This window comes from Oryctolagus cuniculus, chromosome 19 (genome assembly GCF_964237555.1).
Source record: "Oryctolagus cuniculus chromosome 19, mOryCun1.1, whole genome shotgun sequence".
NCBI lineage: Eukaryota > Metazoa > Chordata > Mammalia > Lagomorpha > Leporidae > Oryctolagus > Oryctolagus cuniculus.
The window spans coordinates 43,082,557-43,104,248 of record NC_091450.1 but is presented as its reverse complement, the minus strand read 5'-3'; the positions used below and the strand labels follow the sequence as shown (position 1 = coordinate 43,104,248).

At 58.3% G+C, this 21,692-nt stretch overlaps 1 protein-coding gene across 2 annotated transcripts in view; it reads right to left on the bottom strand.

Annotated features, from left to right (window-relative positions):
* MUC12 (mucin 12, cell surface associated) overlaps window positions 1-21,692 on the bottom strand; it is a 50,032-nt gene that overhangs the window by 4,405 nt on the left and 23,935 nt on the right. For both annotated transcript variants that reach the window (XM_070064443.1, XM_051830538.2), the window contains 7 exons: window positions 3,504-21,692; window positions 2,730-2,831; window positions 2,184-2,311; window positions 1,858-1,922; window positions 744-895; window positions 377-448; window positions 99-261 (listed from right to left, as the gene is read on the bottom strand). The exon at window positions 3,504-21,692 is cut by the window's right edge and continues 12,846 nt beyond it. In XM_070064443.1, the coding sequence (XP_069920544.1) occupies window positions 99-261; window positions 377-448; window positions 744-895; window positions 1,858-1,922; window positions 2,184-2,311; window positions 2,730-2,831; window positions 3,504-21,692 (18,871 nt within the window). The remainder of the gene's footprint in view (window positions 1-98; window positions 262-376; window positions 449-743; window positions 896-1,857; window positions 1,923-2,183; window positions 2,312-2,729; window positions 2,832-3,503) is intronic.

The following is a 21,692-nucleotide window of genomic DNA, read 5'->3' as shown; positions in this document are numbered from 1 at the left end:
GGAGGGGGCAGGTGACATCCACGCTCTGCCCTCCCCGACCCTGCCCCCATGGGTGACAGTGAGGGCTGGGGCAGAGCCTCCCGGGGCGGGGCACTCACAGACAGCGGGGCCCGCTACGCTGCAGCCGGCACTGGCCCAGGTTGCAGTTGAGTTGCGACTTGGTCCCCGGGGTGCAGCGGGTCACACAGGCCAGCTTCCCGTCCACCTCGTCCACATAGTAGTACTTGGCGAAGTCCTTCGCAGCCCTCTGGGTGCATTGCTCTGTGTGTAGGGGTGGGGGCAGAGCAGCAGCACATGTTAGCCTGGCCACAGGAAGCCCCATGCGCACTGCCCCTCTCCACCCTCCCCGCCCACAGCTCCACGCGGCTGTGCTCACCCTGGAAGTTAAAGCCGAGCTTCACCGTGTCGTTCACTCTGGTGGCTTCCCCGTTGTAGCACAGGATGGAGTCTGCCGCAGGCGGGTGGGAGACAAGAACCAAACAGGACTGCTCCCCTCTGCACTCCTGTCCGGTAGCCAGGAGCCCGTTCCGACCACACACCCCCCATTCTGGCCCCTCCCTGGACAGCAAGGGTGGTGATGAGCTCAGCCTGGGAGAGAGGGGCAGGGGTGGGGCAGGGAGGCACCTGGGCCTCGTGTCTGGGTTCCCAAAGTGAGGTCTCCAGTATTTGAAAAGAAAAGGGTGAGAGGGGCCAATGAGAGAGGGCCCACCCCACTCTGAGCGGGGGGCTACAGCGGGGCCTACCTTGGCACTTGGGGATGTCATTCGGAACCACTCTGGTTTCGTTCATGATCTTGGTCCTCACGATCCTGGAGAGGTTGCTGAACACCTGCTGATACTCGGGGGTGTAGTTCACCTCCAGGACCACATCGTTGTCCACCACGATGCTGCCATTGCTGCGGGAGGAGTTGTTTCCCGGGTTACCCCACCGCCAGCCACCCACCCCGCAGGGAGGCCCAGAGGTAGGAAAGAGTAGGGACTGTGCCCCGAGCCACTGAGAAGCTCAGGGGACAGGAAGCAGGGCCAAGCAGCACAGACTCCCATGTCCACATGGCACAGGGTGGCACATCCCTAGAAACAGTTCTCAGGGCCGGCGCTGTGGCGGAGCGGGTTAAGCCACCGCCTGCAGCACCAGCATCCCATATGAGCACCAGTTTGAGTCCCGGCTGCTCTGCTTCCAATCCAGCTCCCTGCTAAGGTGCACCCTGGGAGGCAGCAGGGGATGGCCCAAGACACCTGCATGGGAGACAGGCTGTTGTGGGCATTTGGGGAGTGAATCAGCAGGTGGGAGATGTCTGTCTGTCTGTCTGTCTGCCTTTCAAATAAGTCAATTCTTGTAAAGCTCTGGAGACGTGAGGTGGTGAGAAAAGCAGGACCACATGAACACCCTTAATGCTGCCCCACCGTTCGGGGAAAATTTATTGACTACCAAAAAAACAAATTTAGTTAAAAAAAAAAAAAAGAGGCTCTTGGATTATATCTCAAAAATCAAATCTGGGATCTTTGGAAACATAGGATTCCAGCCCAGACATTCCTAAGGACGGGCCCACGGATGCTGCCGAGAGATCTGGAGGTGAGAACGGTCGCCCAGCATGGTTGTTGCAAAACAGAAAGTGACCGCAGGGCTCGGGAGCCCTGGAGCCTGCAGCATCCCAGGCCAGGTGGAGGCAGAAACAGCAAACGACACGTGGACGCACGAAGCAACAGGAGTGAGCGAGGAGCGAATGGGGAATGAATGATGTAGCAGTGAGCGAAAAAGATAAATGAGGCGGCACATGGCGAGCGAGTGGATGGACAGACGCCAGGGAAATGGCCTCGGGGTGCCAGTGCCCTCACCACCCAGCCACCGGGCACTCACAGCAGGTTCCGGATGATCACTTCCCGATAGGCAGTAAGGTCATCGCCCCCGTAAACTTGATCCATCTGTAAGGCAGGAGGCAGGTGAGCCCATGCAGGGTGTACAGGGCAGAGGCTGCCGTTCCCCGTCAGGGATAGCACCAGGCTCCCATGCGTCCATGGCTAAGCCCATGGGGACAAGGAAGGGACGGCCAGGGAGCTCCCTGTGCAGGGGCGTGGCTGGCGTGGGGCCCAGGGGTGGAAGGATGCCCTCTGAGGCCTGGGGGAGCCTGAGGGTCAGGACAGACCCCCGCTCCCCGCCTCTTGTCTGGATCTTCCCACTCGTACCCTCTGCTTGAACTCTTGGGTGAAATCCTTGTACGTCTGGGAGGAGACGTTATTCAGGTCTGGAGTGAAGTTTCTGTGAATTACTTTCACGATCACAGTCACAGTAGCGTTGATGACGTTGGGGACATCTGTAGGAAGGGGCCACACGCGGCATGAGACACCATCCCCCCAGTCACATCTCCGGGATGGCTAAGTTCGCGTCCTGTTGGTCACGTGGACGGGAGAGCCACGGGTATGAGAAGGGATGGAAACTCGGGGGGCACATGTGGGTGGCCGAGGCCTCTGCCCCCTACCTTTTGATGTTAGAAGCTGGCGGCCAGGACTGAGGCCCAGGGAGAAGGAAGTGGAGGGCACCCAAAAGGGTTGGGAAAGGACCTCCCTTCCCCCCAGCCGAGAGGGGCAGGTGAGCTGGTGCAGAGGCCAGCTGGTGGAAGCAGAAGATGCCCGCAGGTAGGGAGGCAGTGGGAGCAGCTGATCCTTCCAGTGCTGGCTTGCTGAGTTGTCAGGGGTCTGAAAAGGGCCGGGGGTCTCAGAAGAAGTAGTTACCTAAGGGGAAGGAGTAGGTGAGGGACTGGCACTCTTCACCGAAGAAGCCCGGGGCACAGATGCATTCCTGGCCGTCCCACATTTCCCAGCTCTGGCATTGTGCTGCAGAGGGACAAAAGGCACACCGGTTAACACAGGCAGCCCAGGGGACAGACAGCGGTGCTGTGCCAGCTGGCACGACTCACTGCACTGACAGGTGTCATGTGGGCACCCAGCCTAGCAGCTACTAGAGGCTGGCTGGGACAGCAGCTTCCCACGTGGGAGTGCTTGGGTTCAAGTTCCTGCTCTGATCCCAATCATCTCCCTGCTAATACACACCCTGGGAGAGGCAGCTAGTGATGGGTCAAGCCAATGAGTTGCTGCCACACACATGAGACACCTGGATTGAGTTCCCAGATCCCACTACTGTAGGCATCTGGCGGGGAGAGATCCAGCAGACGGGTGTTTCTCTCTCTCTCTCTCTCTCTCTCTCTCCCATTTGAAAGAGGAGACAGGACCCCAGAAATCATGCAGAAACTGAGAGCCCTCAACTGCCACCCCCTCATGCCCAGGAGTCACTGGGGGAAGGAAGAGGAAGGAAAATGACAGGGAGGAAGAAAATAACCAAACAATAGGATGAGCCAAGAACACACGAGTGCCACACATCAAGTCAGGACATCAGTCAATGCGGGCACGAGTCAGAGTGGGAAGATGGGAGCCCAGATTTGGTAAAGAGGAGGGTGAGAGGGAAGAAGGAAGGGACAGGAGAGTGGATAAGTGAACTGGGGTGCATACCTGGGGTGCTCCACCTGGAGACGGTCATCGTCACAGAAGTGTAGGTGCTGGGGGATGAGGGACCAAGAGTGGAAGAGGTGTTGGGAGAGACGGATGGAAAATGGGTGGAGACAGGGGAGGTGGAGGAAGGAGGGGGAAAGCTAGCGGAAGTTCTAGTGGACCAAGACGCAGGGGAGGAGGCTGCAGAGGTGGGGTTGCTGGACAGCACAGTGCTGAGTGCAGACGCAGGCGCTGTGCTGAACACCAAGGTTTGGAAGGTGTCCGTTGGGGCTGTCACGGGTGCTGACGAGGGGCTGTGGCCAAGGGTGGTGGATCCTTTAGGGATGAGAGTGGACTGGGAGGTGGGAGACACCATGGTGCCAGGTATGGAACCAGGGCTCGGGGTGAAGGAGGTGGGTGTGAGAACCGAGACAGCAGTAGGAGAGCTGTGGGAAGACACCGTGCCGTGAGTTGGACCACTACTGCTGGGAAAAGCTGTGGACACCTCTGTGAGGGCAGCAGTGTGGAAGGTGTCACTGGGCAATGGCGTGGGTATGGACACAGGGCTACTGTGGGGACTTGTGAATGACTCAGCTGGCTTCGTGGTGGGGGAGCTTGCAGGCGACATTGTCGTGTGTACTGAAGCTGTGCTACTTGGGAAAGGAGATGAAGCCTCAGGGAAGACTGTGGATGGAGAGGCTGCTGGTGAAAAGGTTGACCAGGACGACGCTGGGCTGCTGAGGAGGGTGGAGGATGCATCAGTGGACACTGTAGGATGGGAGCTGTAAGGAAGGAGTGTGCTGTGTACAACACTGGGACTGCCCAAGGAGCTGGTAGATCCCACAGTTAGGACAGTGCTCTCAGAACTGACGGACGACATTGTGGTGAGTGCTGATTCCGGACTCGTTGGGGAGGCTGTGGAGTGGGTGTTGATTGACGTGAGTGTAGGCAGTGCTGAAGCTGAAGTGTTCTCGATGGTTGTGGATGTTTCACCAGGCACCATGGTTTGGGAAGTGGTGAAGGACCCTGTCGTGTGAGCTGTAGCAGAGCTGCTCTGGGAGGAGGAGGAAGCCTCGGTGAGGACCGTGGTTGGCGAGCTCTCCGAGGGCTGTGATGTTGGTGCTGACGATGGGCTGCTGAGGAAAGTGGTGGATTCTACAGTGAGAGTGGTGGATTGGGGGCTTGCAGGTGGCTCTGTGCTGAAGGCTGAACTTTGGCTGCTGGGGAAGGTTGTCGAATGATCCATGGGTGGTGTGGCTGTTGTTCTGGTTGTTGTTTGTGTTGGGCCTGCTGAAGCTGACGTTGTTGGGACAGTTGTAGACTCTGAAGTGACAACCGATGGTGGGGAGCTGGCACTCGACAATGGCATGCTGACTGATCCTGGAGTGCTTTGGATGGTAGTGGATGTTTCACCAGGCACCATGGTTTGGGAAGTGCTAAAGGACCCTGTCGTGTGCACTGTAGCAGAGCTGCTCTGGGCGGCTGAGGAAGCCGCAGTGAGGACGGTGCTCATTGAGCTCCCAGAGGGCTGTGATGTTGGTGCTGAGGACGGGCTGCTGGGGTAGGTGGTGGATTCCCCAGTGAGAGTGGTGGACTGGTGGGTGGCAGGTGATTCTGAGCCGAAGGTGGAGCTTGCGGTGCTGGGTCCAGCTGTAGAATGTTCCGTGGGTGCTGTGACTGTTGAGCTGATGGAGGTGAGTGTTGGGGGTGCGGAAGCCGAAGTGCTTTGGGAGGTTGTAGACTGCGACGTGACGACCGTGGATGGGGAGCTGTCACTTGACCCTGGAGTGGTTACTGATGCTGACGTGCTTTGGATGGTTGTAGATGTTACACCCGGCATGGTTGTTTGGGAGGTGTCAGTGGACCCAGTCGTGGGTGCTGTAGCAGGGCTGCTCTGGAAGGGTGAGGAAGCCTCGGTTTGGACCGTGCTCGGTGAGCTCTCCGAGGGCTGTGGTGTCGGTGTTGACGATGGCTTGCTGGGAGAGGTGGTGGATTCCACAGTGAGAGTGGTGGGCGGGGTGGTGGCAGATGGCTGTGAGCCGGTGGTGGAGAGTGGGCTGCTGGGTCCGGCTGTAGAGGAATCAGTGAGTCCTGTGACTGTTGAGCTGATGGAGGTGAGTGTTGGAGGTGCTGAAGCTGAAGTGCTTTGGGAGGTTGTGAACTCCGACGTGACGACCGTGGATGGGGAGCTGTCACTTGACAGTGGTGTCGTTACTGATCCTACTGTGCTTTGGAAGGTTGTGGATGTTTCACCAGGCACCATGGTTTGGGAAGTGGTGAAGGACCCTGTCGTGTGAGCTGTAGCAGAGCTGCTCTGAGAGGAGGAGGAAGCCTCGGTGGGGACCGTGGTTGGCGAGCTCTCCGAGGGCTGTGATGTTGGTGCTGACGATGGGCTGCTGGGGAAAGTGGTGGATTCTACAGTGAGAGTGGTGGACTGGGGGCTTGCAGGTGGCTCTGTGCTGAAGGCTGAACTTTGGCTGCTGGGGAAGGTTGTCGAATGATCCATGGGTGGTGTGGCTGTTGTTCTGGTTGTTGTTAGTGTTGGGCCTGCTGAAGCTGACGTTGTTGGGACAGTTGTAGACTCTGAAGTGACAACCGATGGTGGGGAGCTGGCACTCGACAATGGCATGCTGACTGATCCTGGAGTGCTTTGGATGGTTGTAGATGTTTCACCAGGCACCATGGTTTGGGAAGTGCTGAAGGACCCGGTCGTGTGCACTGTAGCAGAGCTGCTCTGGGCGGCTGAGGAAGCCGCGGTGAGGACGGTGCTCATTGAGCTCCCAGAGGGCTGTGATGTTGGTGCTGAGGACGGGCTGCTGGGGTAGGTGGTGGATTCCCCAGTGAGAGTGGTGGACTGGTGGGTGGCAGGTGATTCTGAGCCGAAGGTGGAGCTTGCGGTGCTGGGTCCAGCTGTAGAATGTTCCGTGGGTGCTGTGACTGTTGAGCTGATGGAGGTGAGTGTTGGGGGTGCGGAAGCTGAAGTGCTTTGGGAGGTTGTAGACTGCGACGTGACGACCGTGGATGGGGAGCTGTCACTTGACCCTGGAGTGGTTACTGATGCTGACGTGCTTTGGATGGTTGTAGATGTTACACCCGGCATGGTTGTTTGGGAGGTGTCAGTGGACCCAGTCGTGGGTGCTGTAGCAGGGCTGCTCTGGAAGGGTGAGGAAGCCTCGGTGAGGACCGTGCTCGGTGAGCTCTCCGAGGGCTGTGGTGTCGGTGTTGACGATGGCTTGCTGGGAGAGGTGGTGGATTCCACAGTGAGAGTGGTGGGCGGGGTGGTGGCAGATGGCTGTGAGCCGGTGGTGGAGAGTGGGCTGCTGGGTCCGGCTGTAGAGGAATCAGTGAGTCCTGTGACTGTTGAGCTGATGGAGGTGAGTGTTGGAGGTGCTGAAGCTGAAGTGCTTTGGGAGGTTGTGAACTCCGACGTGACGACCGTGGATGGGGAGCTGTCACTTGGCAGTGGTGTCATTACTGATCCTACTGTGCTTTGGAAGGTTGTGGATGTTTCACCAGGCACCATGGTTTGGGAAGTGGTGAAGGACCCTGTCGTGTGAGCTGTAGCAGAGCTGCTCTGGGAGGAGGAGGAAGCCTCGGTGGGGACCGTGGTTGGCGAGCTCTCCGAGGGCTGTGATGTTGGTGCTGACGATGGGCTGCTGGGGAAAGTGGTGGATTCTACAGTGAGAGTGGTGGACTGGGGGCTTGCAGGTGGCTCTGTGCTGAAGGCTGAACTTTGGCTGCTGGGGAAGGTTGTCGAATGATCCATGGGTGGTGTGGCTGTTGTTCTGGTTGTTGTTTGTGTTGGGCCTGCTGAAGCTGACGTTGTTGGGACAGTTGTAGACTCTGAAGTGACAACCGATGGTGGGGAGCTGGCACTCGACAATGGCATGCTGACTGATCCTGGAGTGCTTTGGATGGTAGTGGATGTTTCACCAGGCACCATGGTTTGGGAAGTGCTGAAGGACCCGGTCGTGTGCACTGTAGCAGAGCTGCTCTGGGCGGCTGAGGAAGCCGCGGTGAGGACGGTGCTCATTGAGCTCCCAGAGGGCTGTGATGTTGGTGCTGAGGACGGGCTGCTGGGGTAGGTGGTGGATTCCCCAGTGAGAGTGGTGGACTGGTGGGTGGCAGGTGATTCTGAGCCGAAGGTGGAGCTTGCGGTGCTGGGTCCAGCTGTAGAATGTTCCGTGGGTGCTGTGACTGTTGAGCTGATGGAGGTGAGTGTTGGGGGTGCGGAAGCTGAAGTGCTTTGGGAGGTTGTAGACTGCGACGTGACGACCGTGGATGGGGAGCTGTCACTTGACCCTGGAGTGGTTACTGATGCTGACGTGCTTTGGATGGTTGTAGATGTTACACCCGGCATGGTTGTTTGGGAGGTGTCAGTGGACCCAGTCGTGGGTGCTGTAGCAGGGCTGCTCTGGAAGGGTGAGGAAGCCTCGGTTTGGACCGTGCTCGGTGAGCTCTCCGAGGGCTGTGGTGTCGGTGTTGACGATGGCTTGCTGGGAGAGGTGGTGGATTCCACAGTGAGAGTGGTGGGCGGGGTGGTGGCAGATGGCTGTGAGCCGGTGGTGGAGAGTGGGCTGCTGGGTCCGGCTGTAGAGGAATCAGTGAGTCCTGTGACTGTTGAGCTGATGGAGGTGAGTGTTGGAGGTGCTGAAGCTGAAGTGCTTTGGGAGGTTGTGAACTCCGACGTGACGACCGCGGATGGGGAGCTGTCACTTGACAGTGGTGTCGTTACTGATCCTACTGTGCTTTGGAAGGTTGTGGATGTTTCACCAGGCACCATGGTTTGGGAAGTGGTGAAGGACCCTGTCGTGTGAGCTGTAGCAGAGCTGCTCTGGGAGGAGGAGGAAGCCTCGGTGGGGACCGTGGTTGGCGAGCTCTCCGAGGGCTGTGATGTTGGTGCTGACGATGGGCTGCTGGGGAAAGTGGTGGATTCTACAGTGAGAGTGGTGGACTGGGGGCTTGCAGGTGGCTCTGTGCTGAAGGCTGAACTTTGGCTGCTGGGGAAGGTTGTCGAATGATCCATGGGTGGTGTGGCTGTTGTTCTGGTTGTTGTTTGTGTTGGGCCTGCTGAAGCTGACGTTGTTGGGACAGTTGTAGACTCTGAAGTGACAACCGATGGTGGGGAGCTGGCACTCGACAATGGCATGCTGACTGATCCTGGAGTGCTTTGGATGGTAGTGGATGTTTCACCAGGCACCATGGTTTGGGAAGTGCTGAAGGACCCGGTCGTGTGCACTGTAGCAGAGCTGCTCTGGGCGGCTGAGGAAGCCGCGGTGAGGACGGTGCTCATTGAGCTCCCAGAGGGCTGTGATGTTGGTGCTGAGGACGGGCTGCTGGGGTAGGTGGTGGATTCCCCAGTGAGAGTGGTGGACTGGTGGGTGGCAGGTGATTCTGAGCCGAAGGTGGAGCTTGCGGTGCTGGGTCCAGCTGTAGAATGTTCCGTGGGTGCTGTGACTGTTGAGCTGATGGAGGTGAGTGTTGGGGGTGCGGAAGCTGAAGTGCTTTGGGAGGTTGTAGACTGCGACGTGACGACCGTGGATGGGGAGCTGTCACTTGACCCTGGAGTGGTTACTGATGCTGACGTGCTTTGGATGGTTGTAGATGTTACACCCGGCATGGTTGTTTGGGAGGTGTCAGTGGACCCAGTCGTGGGTGCTGTAGCAGGGCTGCTCTGGAAGGGTGAGGAAGCCTCGGTGAGGACCGTGCTCGGTGAGCTCTCCGAGGGCTGTGGTGTCGGTGTTGACGATGGCTTGCTGGGAGAGGTGGTGGATTCCACAGTGAGAGTGGTGGGCGGGGTGGTGGCAGATGGCTGTGAGCCGGTGGTGGAGAGTGGGCTGCTGGGTCCGGCTGTAGAGGAATCAGTGAGTCCTGTGACTGTTGAGCTGATGGAGGTGAGTGTTGGAGGTGCTGAAGCTGAAGTGCTTTGGGAGGTTGTGAACTCCGACGTGACGACCGTGGATGGGGAGCTGTCACTTGGCAGTGGTGTCATTACTGATCCTACTGTGCTTTGGAAGGTTGTGGATGTTTCACCAGGCACCATGGTTTGGGAAGTGGTGAAGGACCCTGTCGTGTGAGCTGTAGCAGAGCTGCTCTGGGAGGAGGAGGAAGCCTCGGTGGGGACCGTGGTTGGCGAGCTCTCCGAGGGCTGTGATGTTGGTGCTGACGATGGGCTGCTGGGGAAAGTGGTGGATTCTACAGTGAGAGTGGTGGACTGGGGGCTTGCAGGTGGCTCTGTGCTGAAGGCTGAACTTTGGCTGCTGGGGAAGGTTGTCGAATGATCCATGGGTGGTGTGGCTGTTGTTCTGGTTGTTGTTAGTGTTGGGCCTGCTGAAGCTGACGTTGTTGGGACAGTTGTAGACTCTGAAGTGACAACCGATGGTGGGGAGCTGGCACTCGACAATGGCATGCTGACTGATCCTGGAGTGCTTTGGATGGTTGTAGATGTTTCACCAGGCACCATGGTTTGGGAAGTGCTGAAGGACCCGGTCGTGTGCACTGTAGCAGAGCTGCTCTGGGCGGCTGAGGAAGCCGCGGTGAGGACGGTGCTCATTGAGCTCCCAGAGGGCTGTGATGTTGGTGCTGAGGACGGGCTGCTGGGGTAGGTGGTGGATTCCCCAGTGAGAGTGGTGGACTGGTGGGTGGCAGGTGATTCTGAGCCGAAGGTGGAGCTTGCGGTGCTGGGTCCAGCTGTAGAATGTTCCGTGGGTGCTGTGACTGTTGAGCTGATGGAGGTGAGTGTTGGGGGTGCGGAAGCTGAAGTGCTTTGGGAGGTTGTAGACTGCGACGTGACGACCGTGGATGGGGAGCTGTCACTTGACCCTGGAGTGGTTACTGATGCTGACGTGCTTTGGATGGTTGTAGATGTTACACCCGGCATGGTTGTTTGGGAGGTGTCAGTGGACCCAGTCGTGGGTGCTGTAGCAGGGCTGCTCTGGAAGGGTGAGGAAGCCTCGGTGAGGACCGTGCTCGGTGAGCTCTCCGAGGGCTGTGGTGTCGGTGTTGACGATGGCTTGCTGGGAGAGGTGGTGGATTCCACAGTGAGAGTGGTGGGCGGGGTGGTGGCAGATGGCTGTGAGCCGGTGGTGGAGAGTGGGCTGCTGGGTCCGGCTGTAGAGGAATCAGTGAGTCCTGTGACTGTTGAGCTGATGGAGGTGAGTGTTGGAGGTGCTGAAGCTGAAGTGCTTTGGGAGGTTGTGAACTCCGACGTGACGACCGTGGATGGGGAGCTGTCACTTGGCAGTGGTGTCATTACTGATCCTACTGTGCTTTGGAAGGTTGTGGATGTTTCACCAGGCACCATGGTTTGGGAAGTGGTGAAGGACCCTGTCGTGTGAGCTGTAGCAGAGCTGCTCTGGGAGGAGGAGGAAGCCTCGGTGGGGACCGTGGTTGGCGAGCTCTCCGAGGGCTGTGATGTTGGTGCTGACGATGGGCTGCTGGGGAAAGTGGTGGATTCTACAGTGAGAGTGGTGGACTGGGGGCTTGCAGGTGGCTCTGTGCTGAAGGCTGAACTTTGGCTGCTGGGGAAGGTTGTCGAATGATCCATGGGTGGTGTGGCTGTTGTTCTGGTTGTTGTTTGTGTTGGGCCTGCTGAAGCTGACGTTGTTGGGACAGTTGTAGACTCTGAAGTGACAACCGATGGTGGGGAGCTGGCACTCGACAATGGCATGCTGACTGATCCTGGAGTGCTTTGGATGGTAGTGGATGTTTCACCAGGCACCATGGTTTGGGAAGTGCTGAAGGACCCGGTCGTGTGCACTGTAGCAGAGCTGCTCTGGGCGGCTGAGGAAGCCGCGGTGAGGACGGTGCTCATTGAGCTCCCAGAGGGCTGTGATGTTGGTGCTGAGGACGGGCTGCTGGGGTAGGTGGTGGATTCCCCAGTGAGAGTGGTGGACTGGTGGGTGGCAGGTGATTCTGAGCCGAAGGTGGAGCTTGCGGTGCTGGGTCCAGCTGTAGAATGTTCCGTGGGTGCTGTGACTGTTGAGCTGATGGAGGTGAGTGTTGGGGGTGCGGAAGCTGAAGTGCTTTGGGAGGTTGTAGACTGCGACGTGACGACCGTGGATGGGGAGCTGTCACTTGACCCTGGAGTGGTTACTGATGCTGACGTGCTTTGGATGGTTGTAGATGTTACACCCGGCATGGTTGTTTGGGAGGTGTCAGTGGACCCAGTCGTGGGTGCTGTAGCAGGGCTGCTCTGGAAGGGTGAGGAAGCCTCGGTTTGGACCGTGCTCGGTGAGCTCTCCGAGGGCTGTGGTGTCGGTGTTGACGATGGCTTGCTGGGAGAGGTGGTGGATTCCACAGTGAGAGTGGTGGGCGGGGTGGTGGCAGATGGCTGTGAGCCGGTGGTGGAGAGTGGGCTGCTGGGTCCGGCTGTAGAGGAATCAGTGAGTCCTGTGACTGTTGAGCTGATGGAGGTGAGTGTTGGAGGTGCTGAAGCTGAAGTGCTTTGGGAGGTTGTGAACTCCGACGTGACGACCGCGGATGGGGAGCTGTCACTTGACAGTGGTGTCGTTACTGATCCTACTGTGCTTTGGAAGGTTGTGGATGTTTCACCAGGCACCATGGTTTGGGAAGTGGTGAAGGACCCTGTCGTGTGAGCTGTAGCAGAGCTGCTCTGGGAGGAGGAGGAAGCCTCGGTGGGGACCGTGGTTGGCGAGCTCTCCGAGGGCTGTGATGTTGGTGCTGACGATGGGCTGCTGGGGAAAGTGGTGGATTCTACAGTGAGAGTGGTGGACTGGGGGCTTGCAGGTGGCTCTGTGCTGAAGGCTGAACTTTGGCTGCTGGGGAAGGTTGTCGAATGATCCATGGGTGGTGTGGCTGTTGTTCTGGTTGTTGTTTGTGTTGGGCCTGCTGAAGCTGACGTTGTTGGGACAGTTGTAGACTCTGAAGTGACAACCGATGGTGGGGAGCTGGCACTCGACAATGGCATGCTGACTGATCCTGGAGTGCTTTGGATGGTAGTGGATGTTTCACCAGGCACCATGGTTTGGGAAGTGCTGAAGGACCCGGTCGTGTGCACTGTAGCAGAGCTGCTCTGGGCGGCTGAGGAAGCCGCGGTGAGGACGGTGCTCATTGAGCTCCCAGAGGGCTGTGATGTTGGTGCTGAGGACGGGCTGCTGGGGTAGGTGGTGGATTCCCCAGTGAGAGTGGTGGACTGGTGGGTGGCAGGTGATTCTGAGCCGAAGGTGGAGCTTGCGGTGCTGGGTCCAGCTGTAGAATGTTCCGTGGGTGCTGTGACTGTTGAGCTGATGGAGGTGAGTGTTGGGGGTGCGGAAGCTGAAGTGCTTTGGGAGGTTGTAGACTGCGACGTGACGACCGTGGATGGGGAGCTGTCACTTGACCCTGGAGTGGTTACTGATGCTGACGTGCTTTGGATGGTTGTAGATGTTACACCCGGCATGGTTGTTTGGGAGGTGTCAGTGGACCCAGTCGTGGGTGCTGTAGCAGGGCTGCTCTGGAAGGGTGAGGAAGCCTCGGTGAGGACCGTGCTCGGTGAGCTCTCCGAGGGCTGTGGTGTCGGTGTTGACGATGGCTTGCTGGGAGAGGTGGTGGATTCCACAGTGAGAGTGGTGGGCGGGGTGGTGGCAGATGGCTGTGAGCCGGTGGTGGAGAGTGGGCTGCTGGGTCCGGCTGTAGAGGAATCAGTGAGTCCTGTGACTGTTGAGCTGATGGAGGTGAGTGTTGGAGGTGCTGAAGCTGAAGTGCTTTGGGAGGTTGTGAACTCCGACGTGACGACCGTGGATGGGGAGCTGTCACTTGGCAGTGGTGTCATTACTGATCCTACTGTGCTTTGGAAGGTTGTGGATGTTTCACCAGGCACCATGGTTTGGGAAGTGGTGAAGGACCCTGTCGTGTGAGCTGTAGCAGAGCTGCTCTGGGAGGAGGAGGAAGCCTCGGTGGGGACCGTGGTTGGCGAGCTCTCCGAGGGCTGTGATGTTGGTGCTGACGATGGGCTGCTGGGGAAAGTGGTGGATTCTACAGTGAGAGTGGTGGACTGGGGGCTTGCAGGTGGCTCTGTGCTGAAGGCTGAACTTTGGCTGCTGGGGAAGGTTGTCGAATGATCCATGGGTGGTGTGGCTGTTGTTCTGGTTGTTGTTAGTGTTGGGCCTGCTGAAGCTGACGTTGTTGGGACAGTTGTAGACTCTGAAGTGACAACCGATGGTGGGGAGCTGGCACTCGACAATGGCATGCTGACTGATCCTGGAGTGCTTTGGATGGTTGTAGATGTTTCACCAGGCACCATGGTTTGGGAAGTGCTGAAGGACCCGGTCGTGTGCACTGTAGCAGAGCTGCTCTGGGCGGCTGAGGAAGCCGCGGTGAGGACGGTGCTCATTGAGCTCCCAGAGGGCTGTGATGTTGGTGCTGAGGACGGGCTGCTGGGGTAGGTGGTGGATTCCCCAGTGAGAGTGGTGGACTGGTGGGTGGCAGGTGATTCTGAGCCGAAGGTGGAGCTTGCGGTGCTGGGTCCAGCTGTAGAATGTTCCGTGGGTGCTGTGACTGTTGAGCTGATGGAGGTGAGTGTTGGGGGTGCGGAAGCTGAAGTGCTTTGGGAGGTTGTAGACTGCGACGTGACGACCGTGGATGGGGAGCTGTCACTTGACCCTGGAGTGGTTACTGATGCTGACGTGCTTTGGATGGTTGTAGATGTTACACCCGGCATGGTTGTTTGGGAGGTGTCAGTGGACCCAGTCGTGGGTGCTGTAGCAGGGCTGCTCTGGAAGGGTGAGGAAGCCTCGGTGAGGACCGTGCTCGGTGAGCTCTCCGAGGGCTGTGGTGTCGGTGTTGACGATGGCTTGCTGGGAGAGGTGGTGGATTCCACAGTGAGAGTGGTGGGCGGGGTGGTGGCAGATGGCTGTGAGCCGGTGGTGGAGAGTGGGCTGCTGGGTCCGGCTGTAGAGGAATCAGTGAGTCCTGTGACTGTTGAGCTGATGGAGGTGAGTGTTGGAGGTGCTGAAGCTGAAGTGCTTTGGGAGGTTGTGAACTCCGACGTGACGACCGTGGATGGGGAGCTGTCACTTGGCAGTGGTGTCATTACTGATCCTACTGTGCTTTGGAAGGTTGTGGATGTTTCACCAGGCACCATGGTTTGGGAAGTGGTGAAGGACCCTGTCGTGTGAGCTGTAGCAGAGCTGCTCTGGGAGGAGGAGGAAGCCTCGGTGGGGACCGTGGTTGGCGAGCTCTCCGAGGGCTGTGATGTTGGTGCTGACGATGGGCTGCTGGGGAAAGTGGTGGATTCTACAGTGAGAGTGGTGGACTGGGGGCTTGCAGGTGGCTCTGTGCTGAAGGCTGAACTTTGGCTGCTGGGGAAGGTTGTCGAATGATCCATGGGTGGTGTGGCTGTTGTTCTGGTTGTTGTTTGTGTTGGGCCTGCTGAAGCTGACGTTGTTGGGACAGTTGTAGACTCTGAAGTGACAACCGATGGTGGGGAGCTGGCACTCGACAATGGCATGCTGACTGATCCTGGAGTGCTTTGGATGGTAGTGGATGTTTCACCAGGCACCATGGTTTGGGAAGTGCTGAAGGACCCGGTCGTGTGCACTGTAGCAGAGCTGCTCTGGGCGGCTGAGGAAGCCGCGGTGAGGACGGTGCTCATTGAGCTCCCAGAGGGCTGTGATGTTGGTGCTGAGGACGGGCTGCTGGGGTAGGTGGTGGATTCCCCAGTGAGAGTGGTGGACTGGTGGGTGGCAGGTGATTCTGAGCCGAAGGTGGAGCTTGCGGTGCTGGGTCCAGCTGTAGAATGTTCCGTGGGTGCTGTGACTGTTGAGCTGATGGAGGTGAGTGTTGGGGGTGCGGAAGCTGAAGTGCTTTGGGAGGTTGTAGACTGCGACGTGACGACCGTGGATGGGGAGCTGTCACTTGACCCTGGAGTGGTTACTGATGCTGACGTGCTTTGGATGGTTGTAGATGTTACACCCGGCATGGTTGTTTGGGAGGTGTCAGTGGACCCAGTCGTGGGTGCTGTAGCAGGGCTGCTCTGGAAGGGTGAGGAAGCCTCGGTTTGGACCGTGCTCGGTGAGCTCTCCGAGGGCTGTGGTGTCGGTGTTGACGATGGCTTGCTGGGAGAGGTGGTGGATTCCACAGTGAGAGTGGTGGGCGGGGTGGTGGCAGATGGCTGTGAGCCGGTGGTGGAGAGTGGGCTGCTGGGTCCGGCTGTAGAGGAATCAGTGAGTCCTGTGACTGTTGAGCTGATGGAGGTGAGTGTTGGAGGTGCTGAAGCTGAAGTGCTTTGGGAGGTTGTGAACTCCGACGTGACGACCGCGGATGGGGAGCTGTCACTTGACAGTGGTGTCGTTACTGATCCTACTGTGCTTTGGAAGGTTGTGGATGTTTCACCAGGCACCATGGTTTGGGAAGTGGTGAAGGACCCTGTCGTGTGAGCTGTAGCAGAGCTGCTCTGGGAGGAGGAGGAAGCCTCGGTGGGGACCGTGGTTGGCGAGCTCTCCGAGGGCTGTGATGTTGGTGCTGACGATGGGCTGCTGGGGAAAGTGGTGGATTCTACAGTGAGAGTGGTGGACTGGGGGCTTGCAGGTGGCTCTGTGCTGAAGGCTGAACTTTGGCTGCTGGGGAAGGTTGTCGAATGATCCATGGGTGGTGTGGCTGTTGTTCTGGTTGTTGTTTGTGTTGGGCCTGCTGAAGCTGACGTTGTTGGGACAGTTGTAGACTCTGAAGTGACAACCGATGGTGGGGAGCTGGCACTCGACAATGGCATGCTGACTGATCCTGGAGTGCTTTGGATGGTAGTGGATGTTTCACCAGGCACCATGGTTTGGGAAGTGCTGAAGGACCCGGTCGTGTGCACTGTAGCAGAGCTGCTCTGGGCGGCTGAGGAAGCCGCGGTGAGGACGGTGCTCATTGAGCTCCCAGAGGGCTGTGATGTTGGTGCTGAGGACGGGCTGCTGGGGTAGGTGGTGGATTCCCCAGTGAGAGTGGTGGACTGGTGGGTGGCAGGTGATTCTGAGCCGAAGGTGGAGCTTGCGGTGCTGGGTCCAGCTGTAGAATGTTCCGTGGGTGCTGTGACTGTTGAGCTGATGGAGGTGAGTGTTGGGGGTGCGGAAGCTGAAGTGCTTTGGGAGGTTGTAGACTGCGACGTGACGACCGTGGATGGGGAGCTGTCACTTGACCCTGGAGTGGTTACTGATGCTGACGTGCTTTGGATGGTTGTAGATGTTACACCCGGCATGGTTGTTTGGGAGGTGTCAGTGGACCCAGTCGTGGGTGCTGTAGCAGGGCTGCTCTGGAAGGGTGAGGAAGCCTCGGTGAGGACCGTGCTCGGTGAGCTCTCCGAGGGCTGTGGTGTCGGTGTTGACGATGGCTTGCTGGGAGAGGTGGTGGATTCCACAGTGAGAGTGGTGGGCGGGGTGGTGGCAGATGGCTGTGAGCCGGTGGTGGAGAGTGGGCTGCTGGGTCCGGCTGTAGAGGAATCAGTGAGTCCTGTGACTGTTGAGCTGATGGAGGTGAGTGTTGGAGGTGCTGAAGCTGAAGTGCTTTGGGAGGTTGTGAACTCCGACGTGACGACCGTGGATGGGGAGCTGTCACTTGGCAGTGGTGTCATTACTGATCCTACTGTGCTTTGGAAGGTTGTGGATGTTTCACCAGGCACCATGGTTTGGGAAGTGGTGAAGGACCCTGTCGTGTGAGCTGTAGCAGAGCTGCTCTGGGAGGAGGAGGAAGCCTCGGTGGGGACCGTGGTTGGCGAGCTCTCCGAGGGCTGTGATGTTGGTGCTGACGATGGGCTGCTGGGGAAAGTGGTGGATTCTACAGTGAGAGTGGTGGACTGGGGGCTTGCAGGTGGCTCTGTGCTGAAGGCTGAACTTTGGCTGCTGGGGAAGGTTGTCGAATGATCCATGGGTGGTGTGGCTGTTGTTCTGGTTGTTGTTTGTGTTGGGCCTGCTGAAGCTGACGTTGTTGGGACAGTTGTAGACTCTGAAGTGACAACCGATGGTGGGGAGCTGGCACTCGACAATGGCATGCTGACTGATCCTGGAGTGCTTTGGATGGTAGTGGATGTTTCACCAGGCACCATGGTTTGGGAAGTGCTGAAGGACCCGGTCGTGTGCACTGTAGCAGAGCTGCTCTGGGCGGCTGAGGAAGCCGCGGTGAGGACGGTGCTCATTGAGCTCCCAGAGGGCTGTGATGTTGGTGCTGAGGACGGGCTGCTGGGGTAGGTGGTGGATTCCCCAGTGAGAGTGGTGGACTGGTGGGTGGCAGGTGATTCTGAGCCGAAGGTGGAGCTTGCGGTGCTGGGTCCAGCTGTAGAATGTTCTGTGGGTGCTGTGACTGTTGAGCTGATGGAGGTGAGTGTTGGGGGTGCGGAAGCTGAAGTGCTTTGGGAGGTTGTAGACTGCGACGTGACGACCGTGGATGGGGAGCTGTCACTTGACCCTGGAGTGGTTACTGATGCTGACGTGCTTTGGATGGTTGTAGATGTTACACCCGGCATGGTTGTTTGGGAGGTGTCAGTGGACCCAGTCGTGGGTGCTGTAGCAGGGCTGCTCTGGAAGGGTGAGGAAGCCTCAGTGAGGACCGTGCTCGGTGAGCTCTCCGAGGGCTGTGGTGTCGGTGTTGACGATGGCTTGCTGGGAGAGGTGGTGGATTCCACAGTGAGAGTGGTGGGCGGGGTGGTGGCAGATGGCTGTGAGCCGGTGGTGGAGAGTGGGCTGCTGGGTCCGGCTGTAGAGGAATCAGTGAGTCCTGTGACTGTTGAGCTGATGGAGGTGAGTGTTGGAGGTGCTGAAGCTGAAGTGCTTTGGGAGGTTGTGAACTCCGACGTGACGACCGCGGATGGGGAGCTGTCACTTGACAGTGGTGTCGTTACTGATCCTACTGTGCTTTGGAAGGTTGTGGATGTTTCACCAGGCACCATGGTTTGGGAAGTGGTGAAGGACCCTGTCGTGTGAGCTGTAGCAGAGCTGCTCTGGGAGGAGGAGGAAGCCTCGGTGGGGACCGTGGTTGGCGAGCTCTCCGAGGGCTGTGATGTTGGTGCTGACGATGGGCTGCTGGGGAAAGTGGTGGATTCTACAGTGAGAGTGGTGGACTGGGGGCTTGCAGGTGGCTCTGTGCTGAAGGCTGAACTTTGGCTGCTGGGGAAGGTTGTCGAATGATCCATGGGTGGTGTGGCTGTTGTTCTGGTTGTTGTTAGTGTTGGGCCTGCTGAAGCTGACGTTGTTGGGACAGTTGTAGACTCTGAAGTGACAACCGATGGTGGGGAGCTGGCACTCGACAATGGCATGCTGACTGATCCTGGAGTGCTTTGGATGGTAGTGGATGTTTCACCAGGCACCATGGTTTGGGAAGTGCTGAAGGACCCGGTCGTGTGCACTGTAGCAGAGCTGCTCTGGGCGGCTGAGGAAGCCGCGGTGAGGACGGTGCTCATTGAGCTCCCAGAGGGCTGTGATGTTGGTGCTGAGGACGGGCTGCTGGGGTAGGTGGTGGATTCCCCAGTGAGAGTGGTGGACTGGTGGGTGGCAGGTGATTCTGAGCCGAAGGTGGAGCTTGCGGTGCTGGGTCCAGCTGTAGAATGTTCCGTGGGTGCTGTGACTGTTGAGCTGATGGAGGTGAGTGTTGGGGGTGCGGAAGCTGAAGTGCTTTGGGAGGTTGTAGACTGCGACGTGACGACCGTGGATGGGGAGCTGTCACTTGACCCTGGAGTGGTTACTGATGCTGACGTGCTTTGGATGGTTGTAGATGTTACACCCGGCATGGTTGTTTGGGAGGTGTCAGTGGACCCAGTCGTGGGTGCTGTAGCAGGGCTGCTCTGGAAGGGTGAGGAAGCCTCGGTGAGGACCGTGCTCGGTGAGCTCTCCGAGGGCTGTGGTGTCGGTGTTGACGATGGCTTGCTGGGAGAGGTGGTGGATTCCACAGTGAGAGTGGTGGGCGGGGTGGTGGCAGATGGCTGTGAGCCGGTGGTGGAGAGTGGGCTGCTGGGTCCGGCTGTAGAGGAATCAGTGAGTCCTGTGACTGTTGAGCTGATGGAGGTGAGTGTTGGAGGTGCTGAAGCTGAAGTGCTTTGGGAGGTTGTGAACTCCGACGTGACGACCGCGGATGGGGAGCTGTCACTTGACAGTGGTGTCGTTACTGATCCTACTGTGCTTTGGAAGGTTGTGGATGTTTCACCAGGCACCATGGTTTGGGAAGTGGTGAAGGACCCTGTCGTGTGAGCTGTTGCAGAGCTGCTCTGGGAGGAGGAGGAAGCCTCGGTGGGGACCGTGGTTGGCGAGCTCTCCAAGGGCTGTGATGTTGGTGCTGACGATGGGCTGCTGGGGAAAGTGGTGGATTCTACAGTGAGAGTGGTGGACTGGGGGCTTGCAGGTGGCTCTGTGCTGAAGGCTGAACTTTGGCTGCTGGGGAAGGTTGTCGAATGATCCATGGGTGGTGTGGCTGTTGTTCTGGTTGTTGTTTGTGTTGGGCCTGCTGAAGCTGACGTTGTTGGGACAGTTGTAGACTCTGAAGTGACAACCGATGGTGGGGAGCTGGCACTCGACAATGGCATGCTGACTGATCCTGGAGTGCTTTGGATGGTAGTGGATGTTTCACCAGGCACCATGGTTTGGGAAGTGCTGAAGGACCCGGTCGTGTGCACTGTAGCAGAGCTGCTCTGGGCGGCTGAGGAAGCCGCGGTGAGGACGGTGCTCATTGAGCTCCCAGAGGGCTGTGATGTTGGTGCTGAGGACGGGCTGCTGGGGTAGGTGGTGGATTCCCCAGTGAGAGTGGTGGACTGGTGGGTGGCAGGTGATTCTGAGCCGAAGGTGGAGCTTGCGGTGCTGGGTCCAGCTGTAGAATGTTCCGTGGGTGCTGTGACTGTTGAGCTGATGGAGGTGAGTGTTGGGGGTGCGGAAGCTGAAGTGCTTTGGGAGGTTGTAGACTGCGACGTGACGACCGTGGATGGGGAGCTGTCACTTGACCCTGGAGTGGTTACTGATGCTGACGTGCTTTGGATGGTTGTAGATGTTACACCCGGCATGGTTGTTTGGGAGGTGTCAGTGGACCCAGTCGTGGGTGCTGTAGCAGGGCTGCTCTGGAAGGGTGAGGAAGCCTCGGTTTGGACCGTGCTCGGTGAGCTCTCCGAGGGCTGTGGTGTCGGTGTTGACGATGGCTTGCTGGGAGAGGTGGTGGATTCCACAGTGAGAGTGGTGGGCGGGGTGGTGGCAGATGGCTGTGAGCCGGTGGTGGAGAGTGGGCTGCTGGGTCCGGCTGTAGAGGAATCAGTGAGTCCTGTGACTGTTGAGCTGATGGAGGTGAGTGTTGGAGGTGCTGAAGCTGAAGTGCTTTGGGAGGTTGTGAACTCCGACGTGATGACCGCGGATGGGGAGCTGTCACTTGACAGTGGTGTCGTTACTGATCCTACTGTGCTTTGGAAGGTTGTGGATGTTTCACCAGGCACCATGGTTTGGGAAGTGGTGAAGGACCCTGTCGTGTGAGCTGTAGCAGAGCTGCTCTGGGAGGAGGAGGAAGCCTCGGTGGGGACCGTGGTTGGCGAGCTCTCCGAGGGCTGTGATGTTGGTGCTGACGATGGGCTGCTGGGGAAAGTGGTGGATTCTACAGTGAGAGTGGTGGACTGGGGGCTTGCAGGTGGCTCTGTGCTGAAGGCTGAACTTTGGCTGCTGGGGAAGGTTGTCGAATGATCCATGGGTGGTGTGGCTGTTGTTCTGGTTGTTGTTAGTGTTGGGCCTGCTGAAGCTGACGTTGTTGGGACAGTTGTAGACTCTGAAGTGACAACCGATGGTGGGGAGCTGGCACTCGACAATGGCATGCTGACTGATCCTGGAGTGCTTTGGATGGTAGTGGATGTTTCACCAGGCACCATGGTTTGGGAAGTGCTGAAGGACCCGGTCGTGTGCACTGTAGCAGAGCTGCTCTGGGCGGCTGAGGAAGCCGCGGTGAGGACGGTGCTCATTGAGCTCCCAGAGGGCTGTGATGTTGGTGCTGAGGACGGGCTGCTGGGGTAGGTGGTGGATTCCCCAGTGAGAGTGGTGGACTGGTGGGTGGCAGGTGATTCTGAGCCGAAGGTGGAGCTTGCGGTGCTGGGTCCAGCTGTAGAATGTTCCGTGGGTGCTGTGACTGTTGAGCTGATGGAGGTGAGTGTTGGGGGTGCGGAAGCTGAAGTGCTTTGGGAGGTTGTAGACTGCGACGTGACGACCGTGGATGGGGAGCTGTCACTTGACCCTGGAGTGGTTACTGATGCTGACGTGCTTTGGATGGTTGTAGATGTTA